Source organism: Leptodactylus fuscus, chromosome 10 (assembly GCF_031893055.1).
Source record: "Leptodactylus fuscus isolate aLepFus1 chromosome 10, aLepFus1.hap2, whole genome shotgun sequence".
NCBI classification, from domain to species: Eukaryota; Metazoa; Chordata; class Amphibia; order Anura; family Leptodactylidae; genus Leptodactylus; species Leptodactylus fuscus.
In genome coordinates this window covers 12,042,598-12,062,150 of record NC_134274.1, presented here as the reverse complement: position 1 = coordinate 12,062,150, position 19,553 = coordinate 12,042,598, and the positions used below count along the sequence as shown (strand labels likewise).

Sequence of the window (19,553 nt, the reverse complement as noted above, 5' to 3'; positions counted from 1 at the left end):
GCGTCACTGCACGTCTTCATCCAAAAGTGCCCACTGCACATGTCCCTCGGCCATTTTCCTGTGGCCTTTTCCAGGAAAATGGCAGTCGGCGCTTTTGGATGAAGACGTGCAGTGACGCAGGAGAAGAGGCAGAAGCATAGCTAGAGAGTCTTCAAGTAGCAGTTTTGTTTAAGCATGGGGGAACGCCCTCTGTGCTGTCTGGAGACCATTAGCATAACGACAAAAACCGGGATATCTACCGAACGGCGGCGCAGAGAAGAATAGCCTTTCTTAAGGATATTCCAACATGGGCTTAGTTAAAAACGTGATTCTAATGATACAATTCCTTTAAGGCCTAGTTCACATCTGCGCATGGGTTTCTGTTCGGGGGGGTCCACTTGGGGACCCCCGGAACAGAAATCTAATCTGCATTAAAAAAAGCAGTTACCAATGGAAACCGGGGGGACCCCATAGACTATATGGTTTCCACACAAAAAAAGCACATGTACATTATAAAACTGAAAGATCTAATTGTATGTATAGCTACCATTGTATAGAGGGACCAAATACCGTATTTATACCTCTCGCCAATGTAAGTTAGTACATTGGAAAAAAAAGTGAAAATTCTTATCATGTCTTCTCATTTCTGACCATCATTTGTATATTATCCATTCTAGACCAATTTTCATTATATATAAAATGATATATAACGTATTAAATGGGATCTAACCCACTACTGGGAGTTACATGGCCAGTAAACTGGAAAATAAGCTGTCTCCTTCATGTACACACTTCATGGCTTCCTATAAGCACATAGATATCTATATACAGTCACTCAGGAATAGCTTTCAAAGCTTTACTTGCCAGGAATTCAATTATAGGAGTCTTGAGGAATAAACTCTTTAGTATCAATGTACTGTTTTATCTCCAAAGAACCATTATGGCCCATTCGAAGGCTGGACCAGTCATGGAAAAAAAGAGAAAAAAAATCATTGAAGTGCTAATTAGTGAAGGATTCTCCAATCTGAGTCCATGAAGGAGAACCAGGACTTGATCGCAAACAATACATCATCATTAAGTGGAACTAACAGATCAAATAACTTGTGGACCTTGGGGAGATTTGGCTTCTGCCGCATGTTCTGCAGCCTGGAGAGAGAGAAACATTCGACTAAATGAGTTCCATTAAATTGTCGCCTGGAAGAAACGGGTGAGGAGCAAGTCCAAATGTCAATATACTCCAAAGTCTACGTGTCTTAGCATGGACAGAATTATAAAAGAAGACAAGCCGGCCTTACGTGTCACTACTGTTGTCCTAACCAAATAAACCAAAATAATTCGGCTAACGATTTTACCATCAATGATAGTTGCCAAGGTTTATCGTGCCCATATAAGATTTAAAAAATTGACAAGATGACATCGTGGCCACCTCCTAAATTTTCTACCTTCAAGTCCACAAAATGGGTGCTCAGGATTAGATGTGAATTGTAAATTTTTGGATTGACTCTCTTGAGAATGTAAAGGGCTTAATTTTATACCGTGTAACTGGAATAAAAATATATTTTGGGGCAAAACTTTACATCAGATTTTTGTTTGAAATGGAGTTCCCCTATTCTCATTGCACAGTTCTTATCCGAGAGGAAACCCTATCCAAGAAATCCATAGCTGCTCTCTTCTGTACCTTGACCTGGTACCTAACCCAACATGACATACGGGCAGGTGTCACATGCTACCAAACTCTTTACCCTAATGGTCTATACTATATGGTCTATAATATATGGTATTAGGAAAACTTTTGGTCACACTTGTCCTAATTTAAAGTACTTGGCTCTGAAAATTTGCTCCATTTTGGGTACATTTTCATGCACGGTGGTACATTTGTAGCCATGTCCTTTTCTTGCTAAGTCTTACTCCATATGGTGCACTACAGGGACACCAGATATCTCCAGTTGATCTATTATTTCGATTAGTAGAGAACCCCATTATAGTCTATGGGGTCCACAAGTTTCCACTTGTAAACCCGAATTCTATTGTGAACCTAACGTAAGAGTGAGTGAGTGTGACCCAGCTCCTTCTTGAAGATCCTTCACCAATTCCTCACCATGAGAACCATAATAGCTGTCCCTTCAATATACTTTGTTAGACAGTAGGAAGAACCATTATCCTTCCTTATCTAGGAGGTTATTGGCCACTCATCTACAGGGACTCCCTTCATTAATATTCTACATAAGGTCTGTTGGCTTCTAGATAGATATCAATGTGAACAACTTGGAAAGTCCAATAGATTTCCGGCTCACAGGGACCAATAGAATCATAACCATGTGCAAGTCCAATCCAAGATCATTCCTCTTTGCCTCTATCCCCGATGTGCACTGAAAGAAAAAATCATCTTAAGGGCTTGAGATGTTGTCAGTCATTTAGAAGTAATTTAGTCGTCTTTACTCAAGGGTGGCCGGTGTCTATTTAGTCATTTTCCAGAAATGAAAATCTAAATAAGGAGCCACATGCCTGACAGCTGCGTTTTACTAGACGTAGCTCAATCATGCATATTTTATTTCATTTGCAGAGCAGATTAAACATGTGGAACTGTTTGCTGTTTTTTTTCTGCTTTGTTTTTTTTTTATTATTATTTGGATGTGACAAATACTCTCTGTTGTTGTGGTCGGAGCATCCAAATACAGATGGAAAATGGATGGTAATCCATCCTTGTATAAAGATATCTACTTATGTCCTTATTAGAGAGAAATTGCTGTAAATGATGATATAGTAATGATTGTAGTTATACAGATGATATGCCGAACACAGCTGGGATAATAGAATAAAGCTTGTGATGTCATAGTTAAAGCATAAATAAAAAATACAGTGATGTCACAGTACAGGGCTAATACACACAGTGATGTCACAGTACAGGATAATACACACAGTGATGTCACAGTACAGGAATAATACACACAGTGATGTCACAGTACAGAGATAATACACACAGTGATGTCACAGTACAGAGATAATACACACAGTGATGTCACAGTACAGGAATAATACACACAGTGATGTCACAGTACAGAAATAATGCACACATTGATGTCACAGTACAGGATAATACACACAGTGATGTCACAGTACAGGAATAATACACACAGTGATGTCACAGTACAGAGATAATACACACAGTGATGTCACAGTACAGAGATAATACACACAGTGATGTCACAGTACAGGGATAATACACACAGTGATGTCACAGTACAGAGATAATACACACAGTGATGTCACAGTACAGAGATAATACACACAGTGATGTCACAGTACAGGAATAATACACACAGTGATGTCACAGTACAGAAATAATGCACACATTGATGTCACAGTACAGGGATAATACACACAGTGATGTCACAGTACAGAGATAATACACACAGTGATGTCACAGTACAGAGATAATACACACAGTGATGTCTCGTGTATGCCATGACTAAGGGGTCTCTTCCCCGAAACGCGTTGGCGTTTTTTATTACTATGAGCACTTAATCTTCTACTCTTTGTCACTGTCTAGTGGATTTTTTGTTTTTGGACTGTATGTTTTTTAAATGGACTATTAAAAGTAAAATTTTAAGAAAAATCGAGACACAAGGAGTGCGGACCAACTTTATTCTACAAGTGTTTTTCGGTTCAGAGGAAGGGTGTATATGAAACTGGGAGAGATAGAGGGGGGACATATAATTTACGGGTGACTGTAGGAGGATTATACTTTGTGCGGGCACATGAAAAATTAATGAGAATGGGCGGAGTCAACACAAAAGTGGGCGGGGTTAAATTTGCCACAGTGCACTACGCACGCCGCTCATTTTGTTCCTCTTTCGGTTCTTCAAAAGTTGGGAGATATGCACACAGTGATGTCATAGTACAGAGATAATACACACAGTGATGTCACAGTACAGGGATAATATACACAGTGATGTCACTGTACAGGGATAATACACACAGTGATGTCACAGTACAGGGATAATACACACAGTGATGCCACAGTACAGGGATAATACACACAGTGATGTCACAGTACAGGGATAATACACACAGTGATGTCACAGTACAGGATAATACACACAGTGATGTCACAGTACAGGATAATACACACAGTGATGTCACAGTACAGAGATAATACACACAGTGATGTCACAGTACAAGAATAATACACACAGTGATGTCACAGTACAGGGATAATACACACAGTGATGTCACAGTACAGGATAATACACACAGTGATGTCACAGTACAGGGATAATACACACAGTGATGTCACAGTACAAGAATAATACACACAGTGATGTCACAGTACAGGGATAATACACACAGTGATGTCACAGTACAGGATAATACACACAGTGATGTCACTGTACAGGGATAATACACACAGTGATGTCACAGTACAGGGATAATACACACAGTGATGTCACAGTACAGGGATAATACACACAGTGATGTCACAGTACAGGATAATACACACAGTGATGTCACAGTACAGGATAATACACACAGTGATGTCACAGTACAGGATAATACACACAGTGATGTCACAGTACAGGGATAATACACACAGTGATGTCACAGTACAGAGATAATACACACAGTGATGTCACAGTACAAGAATAATACACACAGTGATGTCACAGTACAAGGATAATACACACAGTGATGTCACAGTACAGGATAATACATACAGTGATGCCACAGTACAGAGATAATACACACAGTGATGTCACAGTACAGAGATACTACACACAGTGATGTCACAGTACAGGGATAATACACACAGTGATGTCACAGTACAGGGATAATACACACAGTGATGTCACAGTACAGGGATAATACACACAGTGATGTCACAGTACAGGATAATACACACAGTGATGTCACAGTATAGGGATAATACACACAGTGATGTCACAGTACAGGATAATACACACAGTGATGTCACAGTACAGAGATAATACACACAGTGATGTCACAGTACAAGAATAATACACACAGTGATGTCACAGTACAGGGATAATACACACAGTGATGTCACAGTACAGGATAATACACACAGTGATGTCACAGTACAGGGATAATACACACAGTGATGTCACAGTACAAGAATAATACACACAGTGATGTCACAGTACAGGGATAATACACACAGTGATGTCACAGTACAGGATAATACACACAGTGATGTCACTGTACAGGGATAATACACACAGTGATGTCACAGTACAGGATAATACACACAGTGATGTCACATTACAGGGATAATACACACAGTGATGTCACAGTACAGGATAATACACACAGTGATGTCACAGTACAGGATAATACACACAGTGATGTCACAGTACAGAGATAATACACAGTGACGTCACAGTACAGGATAATACACACAGTGATGTCACAGTACAGAGATAATACACACAGTGATGTCACAGTACAGGATAATACACACAGTGATGTCACAGTACAGAGATAATACACACAGTGATGTACTTTTTCTTTATTTACATAAAAATGGAACCCCCTATGCATCTGGTAGGTATGGCATATCATATTTTACTGACTTAGCCAAGTTATTCTGACCCAAACTGTTGGCCGAATAAACATTAAACAGCAGATTTATTTTTGTATTTATAGCCTGCAGTCTTCAGAGACATAAATTACTTGGCATCAGAGTTAGAATCTTGTGGTTAAAAGATGTAAAACACAGAGATCTGCATTTAATCAGGGGTAATGTGTCCTCTGAAAACTGAATCTGCATAATTTTATGTTTTTTTAGATGCTTTTGTATTGTTTGTGTAGTTCATGCTGATCTGATGGTTAAGCATTCCTCTATTGACTTTTGTGTTGGTTTATTGTTACCCTTTATTGCTGGCTTTTAAAAGGTTGTGTGGTTTGGAAAAACCTTTCTGAAAACCATTTGTAAAGCTATAGAAGAGACAGGGTCCCTGATTCGGGATCGGTGTTGGGGGGAGCAGGTGGTTGGATAACAAAGAGACTGAGGTTAATAATTGCATGTAGTGTAATATTCTAAAAAATAACAGCAATGTTCTGAATAAATATATGTCTAATAGTAAAAGTTACACATTGGCAACAAGCTATAACAATATTAAACTACTTCTAGTGCGGCATTGCTGCATCACATTGGGAAACAAATGGTTAATTGCACTCCTTTGCTACACTCACCTTAAAGGGATTTTCCAGAACATCCAATATACTATATATATATATATATATATATATATATATATATATACAGTCCTATGAAAAAGTTTGGGCACCCCTATTAATCTTAATCATTTTTTGTTCTAAATATTTTGGTGTTTATAACAGTCATTTGCACATTTTCTGTTAGTACAATAAACCTCATTTCAATCCTGAAATATTACTGTGTCCATCAGTTATTAGATATATCAAACTGAAATGGCTGTTATAAACACCAAAATATTTAGAACTAAAAATGATTAAGATTAATAGGGGTGCCCAAACTTTTTCATAGGACTGTATGAGGCCATGGCAGGTGAGAAAAAAAACACATATTCGCCTGTCTCTGGTACTCCAGTGACTCCCACCGTGGTCCAATACTGCTGCTCCAGTATCTTATTTTGGCAGAAGTCCCCACTGCGCGTGACCACTGTGGCCAATGAGTGGCCTAAGAAAAGGACTCTAGATGTCACAGGTGATGTTTGCAAATTACATCACAGTTCCTTTACTTAGGCAACTAAAATCATTGTAGTCACCTAGCAAGCTTGCGATTGTAAATGGGTACCACTGACTTGTATATTTCAATAATCCAACAGAATCAGAACAGATTTACCTATAGGTACACTAAGATTCCACCTTCAGGTGTCCTGTATTACGCGAACAACCTGTTCATTTGAATGGACATTTTGTAATACTTCCCTTCCCCTGCGGGGGCACTGTAGGGAAGCTGAACTCTTTCCCTACAGGTTACAGCTGATCACTAGTTGTCCTCCCAGTTTAGGTATAGTTTGTGATCTGAATTTCAAGTTCTAACAAGTCCAGAGAGAAAAATTCCAGAGTCCAGAGAGAAAAATCGGTTTAAGGTATGGCCTACTAAATTTGTGGAGCATTAGGCACCATGGAGTCTGTACCTTCGGACTTCTGAGAAGTACTGAAAACCTAGTACTGAGGCGAATGGATAATCTACAAGCTAATCTGCCCGTGCACCTTTCCCATAGACTAACCAAACCACAACAAAATAAATTCCAGACCCGTGAATAATGTGGTTTTCCGATTTCATTTGTTGTGTGCTGTATATTTGTTAAAAGAAAAATTACAAAAAGAGAAGAGTAAGCCAGAAATAAAAATTGATTGTAATAGCTAACAATAACATCTCTTGTAACGTTCCTGGCATGGTTCTATCTACCATAAATGGGATTGAAGCAGGTTGGGTGAACAAATCCTTGACTAAAGGCTTCTTACATCATTTCCAATCATTCCTGCTATTTTTTTCCAGGAGAAAATAACCCAGACGAGTTTAAACAATAAAATAAAAATCATGTGTTTTACTTTAGAAGAAAAGGTTCCTTATGGAAAGCTCATCTATAGAGAAGGCTGAGGCCAGGACTAGAACCAGGATTACTAGTGGTCAGTTTGCCTCTTGGTTGTTAATGGAGTATTCCAGCTATATGCCAGTCACCTATATCTACAGGATCAGAATTAGTCTGATTGTTTGGTGTGTGATGGCTGGGGCACCCCCCATTTTCTTGTGGCCATGGGCATGCACAGTTGGCTCTGCCCGAGGCCCGATGGCAGAGCCGACTGCGCATGCCTAGAAGATTGAAACCCAAGACGGAAGAAGACACAGGAAGAGGGCATTCCAGAAAAAGATGGAGGCGTCGCTGGAGAGTTCTCTCGCAGCATTGGTGACGCCCCCAGTGCTGTTTAAGCGCTAGGGACCGCCCCCAGTGCTGCGAGAGAACTCATTTGCGTCACAAAGAAAACTCGAATTTCTACCGAATGGCGGCGCGGAGAAGACATCTAAAGGTAGGAGAAGAATAGCCTTTCTTAAGGCTATTCTTACGCTAGGTTCACACCTGCGTTCACCTTTCCGTTCTGAGCTTTCCGTCTTCTTCATGCCAGAAGTCGGAAAGCTCAGACCGGGTCCGGCCGTGAGCGGTGGTGAGCGTTTTAGGCTCTCCGCCGCGAAACCGGATTTTTTTATCCGGACACAGAGTACTGCATGTCCGACTCTGTGTCCGGATTATAAAACCCGGTTTCGTGGCGGAGAGCCTAAAACGCTCACCGCCGCTCACGGCCGGACATCTCTCTCACCCATTCAAATGAATGGGTGAGAGAGACTCCTGCAGTTTTCCGTCTCCTGCCTCTGTTTTAGGCAGGAAACGGAAACCTGCAGAACGGAGTTCACAACGCAGATGTGAACGAGCCCTTACGTGTTAGTCAGAAAAAAGGGTATCCAATGATAGGATCCCTTTAAAGCACTTGCAGGGCTGTGGAGTCCATAAACCAAGCTTACAGACTCTAAGGCCCTATTCACATCAAGCAGACTCCCCTAACGGAAACCTATACGTAGTTACCTAAGGAAACCCTATAGACTATAATGGACTCTCTGAATAGAATCCGAAAGCAGATGTGAATAAAGCCTAACTCGGATTTTTACACAGTCTGATTCCAACTCCAGCACTGACTCTGACTCTACAGGTCTGGTTCCCTATAATGTGAATAAGACAGTAATTGCCTCCAGTGGGGAAACCCCCCTTAACACAGGGGCAAAAGGAGTTGTATAAGATTTGAAAGAAGTGTGGCGCATTTTTTGGAAATAATGCCACCCTTGTCTATGAGTCTGGTATCGTAGTGATTGAGGATAAGGCTAGATTTACATCTTCATCGGATTCTTTGTTGCACAGTCAGTCTAAAATTGACTTTTTTCACCAACACTTTCTGTTTCAAAATGATGGACACCTATTGGACCCCATTATGGTCAATGGGCTCCTTGTGTAACTGCTGTTTTAGAGTTCCACTGACAGATCCAAACAATGGAGAGCGCAATCATAATATTTCTATATACTTTGTTGTTGTAAATATACTGTATATGTGTGCATTTGTGTATACTGTATGTAAGTATTCTATAAATCCATACCTGAGTTATGTCTTGTCTTCAGAGCTTCGAACGCAGGTATTAAATACTTTATAGTTATTATGTATTTCGTTCCCCACTTTCAGCCTGTTTTTGTGAAATACTGGACTTCTCTTGTACATCACAGGGTTCGCTTTCTTGCATTTCCACTGTGTAGATGAAGTTACCAAACGTATGACAGTTCAGCTTAGGGCCTGCGACAGGTTTGCATTAGTCAGCCGTGGAGTGGATTGCTCTGGAAATTTGATCTGTCACACTTTATTTTAAATTAAACCTAATTTTGGTGATTGCGAGAAATCTGTCCTGCTCCTCGTACTTACTGGAAATGTTTGATCTTTTCCAAAGAGCTGAATAAACTTGGATGTGGCCAGGTAGAAAAATTTCAGTTTAAAGCTTTGGTGGGGGCATAATATTGCTTTAAAGTCCAGTCTTCAAGTGCCTCCAGCAGGAGAATAGGTGTATGTGGATGGCCTAGATGTGCTACAAAATTTCGGCTGCAGAATGAGAGGCTGAAAATCCGTAGTGCAAAATCTGTCCCACAATGCACATTTTAGTGCCACAGCATGTACATTTATGCAGCGGATTTCACCTTTTGCAATGTTCCTAAAGAGAAGTACTGGTAGCAATAAACCTCAATAAGAAATTAGGTCAGGGTTGGCAGAGTCTATGCAATGTGATTGGCAGATATAGGTCACCCATGGAGTCAGAATCTAAAATGGCAAACAAGAAATGTACAGGATCCAAAGAACCTTGTTGCTCAAGCAAGGTGTCGCTTTCTGAGTAAATTTACAGTATAAAATCAAAGATGTTCAGTCATGGACCAAGCAAACACCACAGGTCTATCCCTTTAAGTTGGAACAACCCTTTAACACCAGCCACTATAAAGAGGCTGAAGGCAATTACAGGGACACCGATCTGTTTGATATTGGCTTGTATTCTTCATGTTTTTTGTCTGCTTCGTGTCTACCACTTAAAACCAAACTCTGCCAGCCTCAACCCATGCACCGTCTGACTCCAATTCCGGTCTGCTGCCTTGCTACCATGACTTGTTGACTTCGGATTATCTTTAAACAAACCATTGCTAAAGGTGACGACTTCATGGATAACAACATAGGAATTCGCTAAGGAAATGTCCATGCACCATTGTAGAGGTTAAAGGGGTTGTTCAGGACTTTGGAAACATGGAAACTTCTTCTCAGGAAGTGACATCATGTCCATTGGTCACACGGCCATGCTGCAGCCTCATCCATTTTAATATGGCAGTGGTATGCGATCAACAGACATGAGGTCACTTCCTGCAAAGAAGAAAGCAGCTATTTTTTTTTAAGTCTTGGCCAACCCCTTTGAGTGTGAATAACACACAATCTTGTACGTTCTGCTCCCGGGATTTGTGCACATCTTCAGTAGGTCCACACCTACTGTTTGATAGATAAGTCTAGAAATCCTCTTGCAATTTTTACCACTATGCCAAAAAAAATCCTTTGGGCAACGCTCTAGTTGATGTTGTAAGAGTTCCTGCAACTAAAATGATCTTTTGCATATTCTAGTACTTCCTAGAAGTAAAATAACAGCTACCAATATCTGACTACAGTATTCCCGGCTTCTTGCCAGCTGCCATATCCCAGACATACCTTTATTTTGATGAATGACCACTATAGAACTTGTACTGTTTCGCCTCCGCTGGCTTCTCTCATAGAACGCTATGTGCACAAATGTATAGTATTACAGCTTTTGTTTTAACAGCTTTAAGTCGAGTACTTGCAGATGAAACGTCTTTGGGATGATGTGTAATAGATTCCTCTAAGTCTAACAGCATTATGTTCTTCACCAGGAAATGAGGCAGGGGGTTTGGCAGCATATTATATGTTCCAGACTCCAGAGAAGTCTTCATATAATAAGTTGAGGTCATGTACTGGAATGAGAGATATCTCTTATCTCATTTTTTGGGGGGGAGGGAAGCGGTCTTTCCTTTGAAGCAAGTTCAGAAGAAGTATTTGGATAGAAGTTGATGCATAGTCCCAATTGGGGAAGTAATGAACAGAGGAGGAACATCCGTGTGGGGGTGCAGGACCATTACCTTAGTGGAGAAACGGCCTTCACCAAGTTTAATGTAAACATTGAATGGAGGCGTCCATAGACCTGAAGGTCAAGACTGTTGCTACAAGTCGAAAATCTTGGCTACCTCTACTACTTGGTTAATAATTGTATACGAGATGTTCTTGCAAACACTGGAGTGGTCTTTAACCATCAAAATCCTTAACATTGCAGTGAAGACCTCCAACAATTGAACAATTAGTAGATCAAAGCATCTAAGCTGTAAGTGCCTTTAAAGTGATGACATTTCTCTGTTTTCTCTCTTTAAGGATCGCTGCTACTATCACGGAGAGGTAGAGGGGTATCCTGACTCATCTGTCAGTTTAAGCATCTGTTCTGGCCTCAGGTAAAGCAATATGCTCTTAGTTGTCATGTAGGTTTTAATTTGTGGAAAAATAAAATACTGTAGAAAAAGCCTCTAGAAAGCTCCTTGTATAAGAGTGGTGACTAATGCACTGTTCACTAGTCCAGTGATCACAAGAAGGAGATAGTAATCACAATAATGTCATATGTATGGTACATGAATTACTAGAATGTCCTGCATGTGGTACATGAATTGCTAGAATATCTCTTATATGGTACGTGAATCACTACAATGCTCTGTGTATGGTACATGAATCACTAGAATGTCTCCTATATGGTACATGAATCACTACAATGCTCTGTGTATGGTACATGAATCACTAGAATGTCTCCTATATGGTACATGAATCACTAGAATGCTCTATGTAAGGTATATGAATTAACATAATGTCCTGTGTATGGCACATGAATCACTAGAATTTCTCCTATATGGCACATGAATCACTAGAATTTCTCCTATATGGCACATGAATCACTAGAATGTCCTGTAAGTGGTAGATGAATCACTACAATGATACAATAATTAGTAGAATGCTCAGTGTGTTGTACAGTAATTAGTAGAATGCTCTGTGTGTTGTATAGTGATTAGAATGCTCTGTGTATGGTGCAGTAATTAGTAGCTTTATGACAGCTTTATTGTGAAGTTATATGCTCTCCTATGAAGCACTAATCTCCTCCAATTCCTGTGTTGCACACAGTGGACAGACTTTATTAAGACTGATGTTTCCTATGCTAGTTTTAGTCAATTCTCCCACTAGTGTATGAACTGAATTGAGAAGCTTCAGTATCTTAATGATTATTGGGACTTACTATGTGCCAGAATTGAAATCTATAGGAGTCAGAGGCTGGGTTAGAGTTCAGCTATAACTCACACCAGTTTTCTGGCTAACCGGGGCCATGTGCCACTTGTATGCCAGTTTTCTGGCATAGATAGTATAGTGTAATAAATTTCCCCAGTGATTTTGGTGTGATCAGGTCTACCTGAGTCTCCAATAGAGCATTGGGAGTGCGTCCTTCTGCTTTTATGGACAACATAGAAAGTCAGTGCCTCATAAGGGAGCACATAACTTTGCTGCTTGTAAGTTATTTAGTAATGTTACACTACAAAATGGCTCATTTTCAAATTGAAGGGGATACTGGATAGGTTATCAGTATGAAGATTCACTTTGGGGCTGGAAAACCCCTTTAAGCTCTGAGTAATCACTAAAATTCTCCCTTTTATGATAATTACAGTGCACTTCATTGGATATACTAGCCCCCTGTGTGCATGCTGCTATTAGATACTGTATACTACTGCCAATTTCCCTTACATCGCACCCGTTGTCTAAATGTTTTTGCTTGAGATGTAGACAGCCTCTCTTATCTTAAGACTTGGCATTCTTAACAATTTTAGCCCATTTTCCTTAATCGAATATGACAGTATAATTTCCCATAGAATCCACTTTTATAAAAATAGACCCTTTGCCCTGAAAAGCGTAAACTAAACAGACCTTAAAATTGTCTTGCCAACAGGCTAGCTCCATTAAGGTGAGGACTCGAGCTGAGCAATGCAATTAACCAATTTATGCTTCAAGCTCGCTAAATGTGTTGATTCTCGTCCTAAACTTCATTATACAATTATTTAACAAACAATGACCTCAATATGCAATAATTAACACAGCGCTTGCCCACGGTGATGGTTTAATCACTGTAATTATCAAAAATTGGCATTAAAGCGTTACCTTTGAAAATGGCTCCAAGTAGAATTTTTTTTATTTTGTTTTTTATTTCCACTTTTTTTAATCCCACTTTACAGTTTGCATCTTTAGAGAAAAAAAAAAACATCCTCAATGTTAATATATTTACTTTCTATCATTTACGCTGATTAATAAAGGGATATCCCCCTAATATAGAAGGATGAACTTATTGGTTTTTAGACTGTGCGCAGCTTAGGCCCCGTTCACACGGGGCACCGGATGGCGTATTTCGGTCCTGATTTTGACAAGGGAAGCCACGTCAGAATAGGACCAAAATGCGCCTGCCGTGACTGTCGTGGCTTCTGACAGTCGCGGCTTCCCGCTCCTTAGTAGGCCCAAATGAATGGTCCTAGTCTGGAGGGTGCTGCCGCGAGGCGGACGTGGAACCCGCCTAAAGAAAGGGCAGCTCGCTTCTTTTTTCCGTGAGCGGCAACGTACCACTCATGGAAAAAAGGAAGCTGGCGGTCTACATAGACCTCATTGTGAGGGGGCGGATTCTGACGTGGATTCAGCGCCAAAATCCGCCCCCTCTTGCCCCGTGTGAACGAGCCCTAAGAGACTTGACCCCGTCATTTAATAAGTTTAATAATGGATTATTAGCTTAAAATTTACAAAATTACATATAAATTGAGGGGCACCAAATTGGCCCAAATTAAGTCAATTAAAAAGTTTACCTTTTGCCAAATGAGGGCTTGTTTTCTGTAGTAGAAGTTGCATTTTTTAATGGCACCAGGGTCTGATTTTTTTGTGAAGGAGTCAGAAATAAATTAGCGATTTCAATTTCAGAATAAAATGTTTATTTTTAATTATATTACACAGTTATTAATATTGTATAATTAGATGCAGAGCTTGGTACATATTTACATTCATAGTAATTCAATCACTAGATTTGTAATGAATTAGAGGAGCTTTACTGGTATCATATGTCCAACTTGTACAACAAGGGTCCAGCAGGTAAGGGGGTCCGCTACAACCTGCAAAGTGGCAAGCAACATCCTACTGTCTTGTAGGATGTAGCTTGCATGTAAAGGATTGTGCTCACAGTACTCTGATGCTCTATGATACGAGAGATGCCGTATTATTGGAGAGTAAGGGGTGCACATTCTCTTCTGACATGGGGGTCCTCTGCTGTTTATGTGCTGCCCCTGACATATTAATGGCTATGCACAAGCTAATATAAAACCACCTGCATCTGCTTTAGAACTGCAGAGAAGTCATGGGAAATTTAATTTCCTTTAGGCAACCTTGCAATATTATGACAGTCTCTCCTGCTCGTAAAAAGGTTGGACATTGGGGAATACCTTTTAATGCAAATTACTCATATGTAAGCATCTACTGTACATCTAATGTAAGCATCTGCATAAGGGGTAGTAAAATACTGAGCCTGCCAAGGGTTTGGTAGAAAAGCTGTAAGAAATTCAAGTTTCCCTTAATTTCTGTTATTTGAACCTGCAGGGTTTCTGTAATGTGTGCAAGAGAGAACTGGTATTTAGGGATCTTTCATATACTGGGATATTTTAGGTATTTGGTCCCTTTGCACACCCAAACATGAATTTATCTTTTTTACCCAAGTTTACCCAAGAACTGACCATAGAGATTAGATAGCTGTTGTCTGACTTCTTTGCCACGGTGGCACTTAAAGGGAGTCTGTAACCAGAACCCAGCATATTAACCCAAGCCCACACATTACATAGGTTACTGTCACCTGAATCAAACCCCATGTAAATGGCTGCTCCATTGCTGAGGCATTGTGGTTTTTGTCCATATCTAAATGAGCAATGAGTGTGACCATAGCTCTAAAGACCTCATATAGATAGATAGATAGATAGATAGATAGATAGATAGATAGATAGATAGATAGATGAAAATATCAATATCTCGGCAATGGAGGCAGCGAGGAGATACAAAGGGATACACTGATTCATTCAAAACACCCTAACCTATCTATCTGAGGGCTTGGCTTGGGTTGTCTCTAACCTATCTATCTACAGGGCTTGGCTTGGGTTAATATGCTGGAGTCTGGTGACAGACTTCCTTTAAATTTAGGGTAACAAAGGACATTGGTGTCACTATAACCTTAGGAGATACTATGGAGTCCATCAAATGAGGAAGACCACCTTGGTGTAGAAACGTTAAGAGGTAAGTATAAGGGTTTATGTTTCCGCACCTTCCCAAGATCTCTGCTTATGTTCTGGGGATGGATACACGCTGGGGTCTGGGAATCTATCGAGGTTTGCCCAGTTATTTCTCATGGCTCTGATTCATCCATTGAGGTGAATGGGTCTGTGAAAAAAACGGATCCATTAAATGCAGAATGGAGATGGACTCGGTTGTGTCTATAGAGCATTACTTGATAAAGTTGAGGGTAATGTTGGTGGATCTTACGTCTCTCTGCTCCTTGGCCAGGTTCCATGTTAGTAGCATACACTATAGCTCCATATCACATCTCTAGCCATGTATCCATGCAGATATGAGCTCGGCACATGAATATTTCAGCATGTTCTCCAGTAAGCACATTGTTTGTTTATTTCCAGGGGATTAATTACACTTGAAAACCAAGCATATGTCCTGGAGCCACAGGCTAATTCTACAAGCAAGCACCTCTTCTACCAAGCCCAACATCTCAAGCTGGCTCCTGGATCCTGCAGCCAACATTTTAACCTCTCAGGCGTTTCTCTAAATGACACTTTACAATACTCTGAAGATTATTTACATCGGGTAAGCATTGTTCTGTGGGTATGTCACAGATAAATGTCTTATGTTTCATGCAATTATGAAGTGTGCATACGGCTGGAGACAAGTCCTGTCCTCCTGGATCTGTGCGGGTTCTTATAGTCAGGACATCTAGGGAGAAGGGGACAAGACAAGAAGATTTGGCAGTGGGAAATCCCGACAATGGAACAGAACACAGCAAATGTTTTAAGTTATCTTCCAGCTGCACATGTGGCTGACTGCAGCCAGGTTGGCTCGCCAGATTGTGCCTCATTTGTGGCTCATTATCAGCCTGGATTAAGACTATTACTCCATATTTAGATCGTAAGTGGTCAGCGTCGTACATAGAGATCATGGAGCCCCATAGCAAAACTCAGAATTGGCTCCTTTCAGTAACTGTTGAAATAATGTATTTTCTCGTCTCTATTTTTAAGTAAATATAGAATAAAACCTCACCAACAATTCTAACCAATTTCGACAATGGCATGCCTACCTCTGCCTACAGAGCCCACTAGTCCAGCTGATGGGCATTAACCCTTACAGTTACATTTTTCTCTGCAGCCTCCCATATTTGACTATGTAATGACCTACTGCCATTTTTTAATTGGTTACTAGAGATGAGCGAACACTAAAATGTTCGAGGTTCGAAATTCGATTCGAACAGCCGCTCAATGTTCGTGTGTTCGAACGGGTTTCGAACCCCATTATAGTCTATGGGGAACAGATACTCGTTAAGGGGGAAACCCAAATCCGTGTCTGGAGGGTCACCAAGTCCACTATGACACCCCAGGAAATGATGCCAACACCTCTGGAATGACACTGGGACAGCAGGGGAAGCATGCCTGGGGGCATCTAACACACCAAAGACCCTCTATTACCCCAACATCACTGCCTAACAACTACACACTTTCCACATTCAAAAAAACCTCTATCAAAGTGGGAAAATACCTGGAAACCTTCTTTACTCCCCAAATGGATGGACACAAACCCCAATTTAAGCTCAACAAACAGTAACAACCACCCCTTTAAATCACGTTCCCCATGACAACCACAAATGGAATAGGCAATGGGAATTCCAAAAGCCCTCACCCTTAACTGTCATTTTGAGTGTGTGTGTGTGTGTGTGTGTGTGTGTGTGTGTGTGTGTGTGTGTGTGTGTGATGTGGTAAGACCTTCCAAAATTCACTTTTCTAGCCCTTAACATGAGCCCTTCCAAACAAAGTTACATGACCTTAAGCTGAGCTACCAGCAGAGATTGAGGCCCTTGGCATGAGTAGAGCCTTGCACCAGCAGTGTTTTTGGCACTTAGGGTGAGTTGAGCCTTGTACCAGCGTGTGTCCCTTAACATCAGGCGGGCCCTAAGTTCTGCGCTTTGCACAAAAGTTCCACATTAACTAGGCTGAATGGTACAAAGATTAGTAGGCCCGAGAACCAGGAACAGGTCTTGCAATGGCTGTCGGATAACGCTTAAAGCACATTGTCCACCAGCCAGTCAGCCTCTACCTCCTCTTACCCAACAGTCTTGTCCTCCTTCCACCCAAAATTCCCAATCTTCTCAGAACAATAACCCCAACTGTCCCTGCTCCCCAGAGCTGTTCTCCCTTCCTTTGACTGTACCGCAACCTGCCCCTCCATTTCGCGATTCCACGGACCTAACAGACGAGTATCTGTGTCCAGATGCTCAAACACTAGAGTCTCCTCCATTCCATCTCCGGTCGATTTGGTGGCGGATGACCAGCAACCCACCCTCATCGACGACGATGAGACGCAGTTGCTGTCAGGGCAGCCAGTTGACATGCGCATTGTGCAGGAGGAGGAGGCGAGACAGGAGTTGGAAGAGGAGGTGGTGGACGACGAGGACACCGACCCCACCTGGACAAGGCAGATGTCAAGCTGGGAAAGTAGTGTGGATGTTGAGGCAGGTGCAGCACCAAAAAGGGTAGCTAGAGGCAGAGACATGTCCAGAGGCAGAGGTCAGCTGCTTTGCCGAAGCCAGGCCAGACCCGGAATGTCCGAAGATGTTCCCTTTTGTACCCAGCCCAGAAAAACTCCCCCATCGAGGGCACGTTTCTTGAAGGTGTAGAGTTTTTGCAAGGAATGCGCCGAGGACAGATATAGTGTCGTCTACACAATTTGCCTCTCGAAATCGAGTAGGGGCCCTGAGAAGAGCAACCTGTCCACCACTTCAATGCACCGTCATTTGGAATCCAAGCAATGGAATCAGTGGCAGGCAGCAACGGCAGGACAAACGTCGCCCGCCGTTCATGCCACTGCCTCTGCTCACAGTGCTGGCGATGCACTCCAGAGGACGAGCCAGGACATCACTTCATCTGCCTCCGCCACTTTGTTGACTTCTCCCTCATCCTCCCCTGTTTCTGTCTTATCTCCTTCTCCTGCACCATCAAAGGCACCATCAGGCGCTTCTTTACAACAACCCACCATCTCTCATACATTGGAGCGCCGGCAGAAATACACCGCTAACCACCCACCCACGCAAGCCTAGAACGCCAACATCGCTAAACTGCTGGCCCAGGAGAGGTTGGCGTTCCGGCTTGTTGAAACTCCCGCCTTCCCGGACCTGATGGCAACTGTGGCACCTCACTATGCCGTCCCTAGCCGTCTCAACTTCTCCCGGTGTGGCGTCCCCGCCTTGCACCAGCACGTGTCACTCAACATCAGGTGGGCCCTTAGTTCCGCGCTTTGCTGCAAGGTCCACTTGACCACCGACACTTGGACAAGCGCCTGTGGTCAGGGATGCTGCAGTGCTTATCTTTAATGACAGGCAGGGTGAATGTGGTGGAGTCTGTTCCCCGGGTGCAAACTGGGGTGGCCTATCTCCTCTCCCAGGCCAAAATTCATGGCAGGAGTAGACTGAAACCCTACGACGCTGCAACCTCCACCACAGCTACTAGCGGCAAACGCTAAAACACTGGTGTGGGGAGACGTCAGCAGGCGGTGCTGAAGCTCATCAGCTTGGGGGACAGACAGCACAGTGCCTCCGAGGTCAGGGATGCCATCCTGGCTGAGATGGCATTTTTTTTTCCCTGCTACACCTGGGGCCTGGCATTTTTACGCCTGTGATAATGGCTGGAACCTGGTAGCGGCTCTGGAGCTTGCCAGCCTCCAACACGTTCCATGTTTGGCCCACGTCTAACCTAGTGGTGCAAAGTTTTTTAAAAACATACCCAAATGTACCGAAGCTACTGTTGAAAATGCGGCGCTTGTGCGCCCACTTTTGCAAGTGCACAGGAGTCGCTGCTAGCCTAAAAACACTCTAGCAAGGCCTACATCTGTCCAAACACAGGCTGTTGTCCGTCATTCACACACGCTGAAACCCTACAATACCATATCTTGAGCAGGGTGTGTGAGCTGCACAGACCTTTGATGGAGTTCCATCTACAAAACCCAAGGGTTCCTCAAAGTCAGCAACCAAAGTTTCTGCACCATGAGTTTCCAGGGGTGGCAGAGTTATGGCTAGGGGAAGAGGCATGGATAGGGATGATGTCTAGGGGCAAAAGCAG

At 42.0% G+C, this 19,553-nt stretch overlaps 1 protein-coding gene across 1 annotated transcript in view; it reads left to right on the top strand.

Moving 5' to 3' along the window:
- Positions 1 to 19,553, top strand: part of ADAM12 (ADAM metallopeptidase domain 12) — a 260,352-nt gene that overhangs the window by 130,988 nt on the left and 109,811 nt on the right. The window contains exons 5-6 of the mRNA XM_075288277.1: positions 11,491 to 11,567; positions 15,855 to 16,038. Of these exons, the coding sequence (XP_075144378.1) occupies positions 11,491 to 11,567; positions 15,855 to 16,038 (261 nt within the window). The remainder of the gene's footprint in view (positions 1 to 11,490; positions 11,568 to 15,854; positions 16,039 to 19,553) is intronic.